The sequence below is a fragment of the Drosophila subobscura genome, chromosome J (assembly GCF_008121235.1).
Source record: "Drosophila subobscura isolate 14011-0131.10 chromosome J, UCBerk_Dsub_1.0, whole genome shotgun sequence".
In the NCBI taxonomy this organism is placed as follows: domain Eukaryota; kingdom Metazoa; phylum Arthropoda; class Insecta; order Diptera; family Drosophilidae; genus Drosophila; species Drosophila subobscura.
Genome location: NC_048532.1, coordinates 7,285,175 through 7,292,242, shown reverse-complemented (window position 1 = coordinate 7,292,242; position 7,068 = coordinate 7,285,175). Strand labels below are relative to the sequence as shown.

The 7,068-nt window shown below is 42.4% G+C and overlaps 2 protein-coding genes across 3 annotated transcripts; one reads left to right on the top strand and one right to left on the bottom strand.

Annotated features, from left to right (window-relative positions):
* Positions 1–71: 71 nt before the first annotated feature.
* On the bottom strand, positions 72–2,100 carry LOC117895572. The gene is made up of 3 exons (XM_034803292.1): positions 2,019–2,100; positions 1,562–1,830; positions 72–1,501 (listed from the first exon to the last, which is right to left on the bottom strand). The coding sequence occupies exons 1-3, from the start codon at positions 2,083–2,085 to the stop codon at positions 719–721; spliced, it is 1,119 nt and encodes a 372-aa protein (XP_034659183.1). The 5' UTR covers positions 2,086–2,100; the 3' UTR covers positions 72–718.
* Positions 2,101–4,529: 2,429 nt separating this feature from the next.
* On the top strand, positions 4,530–6,523 carry LOC117895575 (TOX high mobility group box family member 4). Of its 2 annotated transcripts, none has more exons than XM_034803296.1 (2): positions 4,530–4,704; positions 5,462–6,523. In XM_034803296.1, exons 1-2 carry the CDS (start codon positions 4,624–4,626, stop codon positions 6,188–6,190), a joined length of 810 nt encoding a protein of 269 aa, XP_034659187.1. In that variant the 5' UTR covers positions 4,530–4,623; the 3' UTR covers positions 6,191–6,523. The 2 variants fall into 2 exon arrangements, with proteins under 2 accessions (XP_034659187.1, XP_034659188.1); XM_034803297.1 differs by lacking the exon at positions 4,530–4,704 and adding an exon at positions 4,768–5,380.
* The last annotated feature ends 545 nt before the right edge of the window (positions 6,524–7,068 follow it).

Sequence of the window (7,068 nt, the reverse complement as noted above, 5' to 3'; positions counted from 1 at the left end):
GGTTTTGTTTTATCATCTCCGAGAGAATTTTTGGGGGCGTTTGTTGGCTTGGCATCACTTTGAACGTTTCGGAATTTGCTCTCATCTGTCACTGTATTCTTCAGACTGGCTTTATTCGGATTAAAGGAACTATTGTCAGAGTCTGAGGAAAGTTCGTAACGGATTGGTAGTTTCTCCTTTATGTCCTTCTGCGATTTGTCTCCCGTTTCTTGTCTCTTTTCAAATGAATCAGAAGCAGTTGGCATTTCTTGAGAGGAGGCGTCCTCAACTTTCGTTTTGTTTTCCTCAGACTTTTTCCAATATTTCAGCGTGTTTTCGTCCGTTTCGTCTGCCCAATTATTGTCCACAGAATCTGTTTCCACTGTCTCAGACGAAGTTAATTTAATGGGATTTTGAGTACGAGTTTTGCCCGATTTGGGTTTCATTTTATAGCCTAGATTTTTTTTCACTGCCAATTGTCGATAAGTTACACTATGCCCAGGTTTGTGTCTCGCTTTATAGCCACGGGACCTCTTCTCTGATAAGTCCTGATCATCGGTCTCGTTTCGGTTGAGCATATTGGATTCCGGATATTTGGCATTAGTTGTTTCTGGATTCTTTTTCTTCGTGCCGATTTTTTTTGGCAATTGTTTATTGCCAGTCAACGGACTCTTCACTTTGGTACTGTCTTGGGTTATATTTTTCAGGGACCTACGGTCTGGTATTGGCCTAAAATAATCTACAGCCCCACTCGTGCCGACTTTATACAGATAAATTTGATTTTTATTATTCGCAAAAGGTTTTTCTTCCTGCGTTTCTGCGTCCTTTTGTCGTCGTCAATTTGAGTCTTCAAAATTTTGAACATTTTCTTGGATTTCTTGGGCTTACTTTCCGTCTTTAACATTTTTGGGTTCTTCTTGGGCAGCGTTTTGGGTAGCCTTTGCGACTTTGTCATAATTTGCTTAGCTTTTTCCACTTTTTCGTTGACATTTTTCGATATTTTGCCCAATAGTTCGCGCGTGGTGGTCTTTGGTGGTGTGGTTTTATTATCCTTACTTGAGCTGGTTTCCACAAAAGGACTCAGAATGGTTGGGCCTATGACAATATCACTTTGAGGGTCAATTGTATCGAAGTAGGAGGTGGGCGTTGTGGAGGATTTTCGCTGAGTCCCTGGCACTTCAATCGAGCGCGGTGCCTTTGACTTTTCCAGCTTGGAGAAGAGATCTACATACTCCATGGCAGGTGCATCTACTGTGCTCTTTGTTGAACCCTTTTTAGTCATGAGTGGCACTACAGGATTATCCGGATTAGATGCAATTGGTTGACCTGACATTTGTTCATTTGCTGTGGAATCTTTTGAAGTATAAATTGGTGAACCAAGGTGTGCACTTTCTGGTTCGGTTTGTTCCTTTGTTAGATCCTTGACAGCTCCTGGGTTGGCATCAGTGTCAGGGTTCGATTTATCCTTAGAGCAATCCTTGAAGTTCTCCTTAACCATTTCACTAAAGTATTTTTGCCACGACTGAAGACGAAAGGGGAAAATAATTGGTGAAAGAATTTTTATCTTTTAGTCACAAATTACCTCATGAATGGAGGACTCGTCCTGTAGCCATTTTGCAAACAGTTTCTCCATATGCTTTGCATTGATGGCACCGACATCTACATCAATATTTGCATCTTTTTGGTCAAGTTTCGGTGTGCCATCCTCATCGTCTTTGCGCCCGCTGCCACCGACTTTTTTAGCGCCCGTGCTAAATCGCTGAAACCTTTGGAAGCTGGCAAAGAATCGGAAGCTGTTGAGCGCCATTAATACTCCGAAGCAAACTGGCAATTTCAATATGTTTATAGGGTCTAAAAAGTATGAAAAATGATTAAAAAATCAATGAATGATTTATGAATTTCGAACAAAGCCAAAGCCAAAGTCGAAGCTTATAATTTTAATATACACATTACCGGTAATGATTGGTAACGATATTACTCGACTTTGACATTCGACAAGGTATTACTTGATGAAATTACATATGGCTAGTTACACTCACTTTTTTTCGTATTCGCGTTCGGACGATGTGGTTCCTGGGTGTCTCCGTTCCCGTATCCGGACGCCATTTGGTTGCCTTTGTTGCTTATGGTTGCTTGTGTCAATTGACAGTTAAAAATATGACAAAATTCGACACATGCATTTACTAATACAACATACAACATTTAAACAATTGAGTTAATATCACATTCACTAAATGCTACATAGTCAACCATTACCACTTAAACAAATATTTACACATGCTTTAATATTGTTTAAAAACATGCAAAAACCCACGGCAATGGTATTTCAAAGTTTGGGCCAGGCCTACAAGGATAGTAAGTGATTCGTTCTGTCTTTACGGATGTAACCTTACTCCAAAAACTCTACAAAACCCTCCGAAATCCTACGTACTGAACAAAGCAGAGAACGGCAGCTTGCACTATAAGCTTCTCCCCGATTGCAGCAGTTCAAAATGTGGCACAACAATGTTCACAACGACCTCAGCAGAAGAGTTAGCTATATTTAAAAATGGCATTAATACTGGTTCGAACACCCAAGAAGATTCCCGAAAGTATAAACGGAGTGGACAAACACCTCATAACGCCTCAGATGAATTGTTGCTTTGCTTATTTCCTTATAAACGAAAAACTCTCAAAATTTCAATAATAATTCTCTCAGGATAAATACCCTGATCGACCCATGAAATAAACAATGTATGTGGCCTGTACATACTATGTACATATATAAAAAAGGAGTATAAGGAGGAAATAGGAGAAAATATAAATAAGATAAAATATAAATAAAATGCTAAGAAAATATAAATAAAATGCTAGTAAAATATCAATAAAATGCTGAGAAAATATAAATAAAATGCTGAGAAAATATCAATAAAATGCTAGGAAAACATATGTAACTGAAACACTAAGAAAATATAAATAAAAGTCTAAGAAAATATGAAAGAAGAAATCAAGTCAAAACTGTATAAAGAGTGAAATGAAATAAAAGGACTTACCGGTTCCAATAATTATTTAGCGTTGAATATTATTTATAGTGTTATTTTGTTGCATTGTGATGTTTTTGTTGTTGTATGTAGATATTTTGAAATTATTGGTTGTGCTGCTTGCCGCTCAATTTCTTTTCACTGACACTTTCACTCAATTTTTCCAAGACCGCCTTGCACTTACACTCACAGAAAAAAAAAAAACAAAAAAGAAAAAAAGCACTCAAGGTGAATGGCACATCATGCAAAGGTGCCGTTTCTTTTCCTTCACCCACTCTTCACTCAAATTCACTTCACTGGAAACACGCGCTCTCAGCCCCGCTGGAACTGCGACTCACGATCAGTGCTTGTTTTCCCACATATGTATTTATGTAAAAAAATTTTTTCAAAAATCGCTTTGCACTTACACTCACTCTCACTCACAGAAAAAAAACTCAAGATGAATGGCACATCATGCCATAATCCCGTTACTTTTGCTTCTCCCACTTCTCACACAAATGCACTCCACTGGAAACATGCGCTGGCAGCGCCGCTAGGACTGCGATTCACGTACGGGACTTTTTTCACATAAAAAAAAGGGAGCTAATTGCAGCGATCGTTTTTTCATTTTTGTTGCACTTGCACGGCCACTACCTAAACTTATCACACGGGGTTTCTCTTACTTTTCCGTACATTTCTTACTGGTTTGCAAGAAGCTTTACTTCACGAAAAGAAAACACGTGTGCCTGCGCTGGCAGCTAAAATCCGTCGTAAGCCACAGGTACACACACACACACTTGCACAATGTATTTAGAAGCGCGCGCACCGGTTGACATACGATTTAATTGACCGCCGCTTAATGACCGCTTTGATTGATGAACCGAGTGAGAACTGAGTAAGCTGTGATAAGAGTGCATGTGTCTACAGCTCAAGCCAAAAGAGCGGCCTTCGTTTCTGCTCGTCTTGTCTCTCGCGCAATCTCACACCAAAACCGAGAGCGAAAGTTTGTGGCCGGCAGTGAATTTGTGTGTGTGGGTGGTCACCGAAAAACGAAAGACCGTGGGAAATTGCAAGCTGTGATAAGAGCGCATCGGCGTCGGCTCAAAGCTTCTCCCTCTCGCAGCAAAGATCGAAAGTTCGTGGCCGAGCTTGAGCGTCGCTTATGTATGCATGTATGTATATATGTATGCACATATGTAAGTCATGTCACGAAAGTGGAAGGTGAGAGGGTGAAGCAGAGCAGCGTCTGCTAATTAAAGCTTGGTAATGGAAGTTCTTTCTGGTGGCATGTGTCAGTTTTTTTATGCTGCGTTCCGCTTTTTTGGATTGTTAATATAGTTATTTTCAAAATATAGCGAAAGAGCTTTCAAATTCACTTAACGAAGCAAAAGAGCTTTCAAGGTGCTAAATTTGTACTAAAAATGAAGGTGTCGACAACAGGTAAATACGTCACAAAAATTCCAGGGGCGCCAGGTAAATTACACGGCGATTTCATCCACCGTGATGGAAATTCTTTTTTCAGTGCTGTAAAAGACCGCAGACCCTTCCGCATTTCGTCGTCAACAGCCACTGGTCACACTGAAGAAGCCTCACACCACAATAAAATAAAAAATTATTGAAATTTTTGTAAATAAGGATAGTTGCAATGAATCAATTGAACCAATTTCACGCGCCCTCGTTTGGAGATGACATGTTCGACATGCCAACGGAGCCCCCCAACCATGGTGTAAGTGCTGCTGGAGCAGGCAACACGGAAATTGAGAGAGAGAGTAGCAGAGAGATGGCTGCAAGGCGCCGACCAGGTCCCAGAACGAACTAATAGTTGGATGGATAGACGGGGTTTTTACAGCTGAGTACTTCCACTAATTGATGAGCATCGATGTCATTAATGGTTTTATAATGAACTGAACGTCGAGCGGAGATCGGAATCGCACACATTGGGGTCGCGCTGCCACCCGCAGCCCCACCCGCACGTCCACCTATACGCTTGGAGTATTATCGTGAGTTGTTTTTGGGATAGCAGCTGGACGACTCCTCCAGCACGCACACACACCAATGCAGCTAGCGCTGACACCCCCCCTGCTCCACCCGAGCGGTTATCGATACAAAGCAGCGTAGCAGCAGCAGCAGCAACGACGCGTCGGCACTCTTATCAACAAACAACACGCACACACAACACCACACCACACAATCAGCAGGCAGCAGGCAGCAGGGCAGGTCGACGCAACGACGTCGTTACCACATACTCCACCGTTTCCCCCCGCTGTGGGTGCACAAGCACATGTAGCTGGGCTTGGCGGCGTCGACGGACGAGCGAATTGTACATTAGTTTAGTTGCTCAGCTCCGTCTGTGATTGGATTATAAAGTCGGTCTCTCTGCTCCTCAAATGAAGAAGTTCCTAGTGAGCCATAGCCGCCATAGGGTTGAGCGTTAATAAAGAAATCACTTACCCAAACGCCCAATGCTTTTGTTTTCGTTGCAGTCGCAGAGAATGCTTAGCCTGGATCACTCCACGTTCAATGACGATGACGAGGAGGATGGCAACGACAACACGTATGGCGGTGAGCACAGCAGCATGATGACGCAGCAGCACGAGCCAGAGAATCAGCAGCAGCAGACACAGCTGCCGCCAGCTGCACAACAGCAGCAGCAGGTGCTGCCCCAAGCACCGCAAAAGCCTCTGGCACCGTTTGCCCTGTTCTTCCGCGACACTGTGACGGCCATAAAGCAGCAGAATCCCGCATGCTCCCTCGAACAGATATCCGTCATTGTGCAGACCATGTGGGACTCTCTGGACGAAACGCAGAAGAACGTGTACATGCAGAGGCACGAGCAGCAGAAGCACGAATATGTGCGCCTCGTGCGCGACTATCGCCAGCAGTTGTTGGCAATAGAAGTCACTCCTATGGAGGCTAGTGCCAGCGTCCCCGAGGCTTCCGTGCCAGCGGATCTGATCACGTCAAACATTGAAATGAGCGGCGAGCAAACGACAGCTGTGGCGACTGCCACACCCACTGAAGCGCCGCCGGAGCAAATCCAATTGCTTACCGAGGCGGCCCAGGCGCCAAAATGCACGCGAGAGCAGTGCAACAAGCCGGCAATCATCAATCCGGACTGGGAGGATGAGTACTGCAGCAACGAGTGCGTGGTCATCCACTGTCGCAACGTTTTCAACGATTGGGCGCTCTCCCTAAAGAACTCTCCCACCTAGGGGCGGGGGGACATCCGACTGAAACACCAAACTAAGATTAGTCTTTGCGTTTAGTTAAAATCTACCAAAATGCATTGCTCCGCTCCGTGGGCAAGCAATCAGCTGTTATGCACGTTTGTGGCGTTGCCAGCCTCGAGAAAAACGAATTGTCGTGCGCCGTTAAAGCGGGAGGGGGACTACCATACAAACAAAATTGTGATGCAATTTACGATACGGATAATTACATATTAATTTATAATGTAGGGAAATGACCATCGAATCTGATTTTAATAAAAGATATGGCAGGATATATTGTAACTTTTAATAAATACACACATTTATTACTTCTTGCAATTGCACTTTCACTTTCACTTCATTATCAATATATCAATGTATGGATCAATGCTTACAAAAATCATCCTTCGGTTTGCCTTTTCGCTTTTTGTTGTATGCATATTATATTAAGTATATATCAAATAATTAAAATGTATAAATTATTACATATTATGAATTCAAATAATATATCTGTTTGTATGTATAAAAGACGTTTCCTTGGTTTGCCTTGCCTTGAAGTAATGCGCCATTTATAGTAGTAGTATTACGATTACGAGAGTTTAAATAAACAACAGTATAAAAAAAGAAAACAAGGCGATCCAAAGCTTAAATTAATATAGAGTCGAGTAGAGACATGGTTTTTCCGTTTAGTTTGCTCTCTTCTTCCTTTTGTGGTATATTATTTTTGGGGGCAGGCGAGTAAAAGACTTTAAATGCAGCTTGCAAAGCGCATAGAGCATAGAGCGGAGGGGGGGCAGGGCTAGATCGTACTTTTAGTAGATTTTGGATATTCTGTAATTTAAGCACTTTTCGATTAGCATTTAACATAAACATTACGAGTAAAG

Coding starts and splice junctions, on each gene's coding strand:
- LOC117895572 (XM_034803292.1), bottom strand. CDS start 2,085: ATGGCGTCCGGATACGGGAACGGAGACACCCAGGAACCACATCGTCCG. Junction 1,831..2,018: donor GAACGCGAATACGAAAAAAA/GTGAGTGTAACT, acceptor CATACTTTTTAG/ACCCTATAAACATATTGAAA. Junction 1,502..1,561: donor ACGAGTCCTCCATTCATGAG/GTAATTTGTGAC, acceptor TTTCGTCTTCAG/TCGTGGCAAAAATACTTTAG.
- LOC117895575 (XM_034803296.1), top strand. CDS start 4,624: ATGAATCAATTGAACCAATTTCACGCGCCCTCGTTTGGAGATGACATG. Junction 4,705..5,461: donor CGGAGCCCCCCAACCATGGT/GTAAGTGCTGCT, acceptor TTTTCGTTGCAG/TCGCAGAGAATGCTTAGCCT.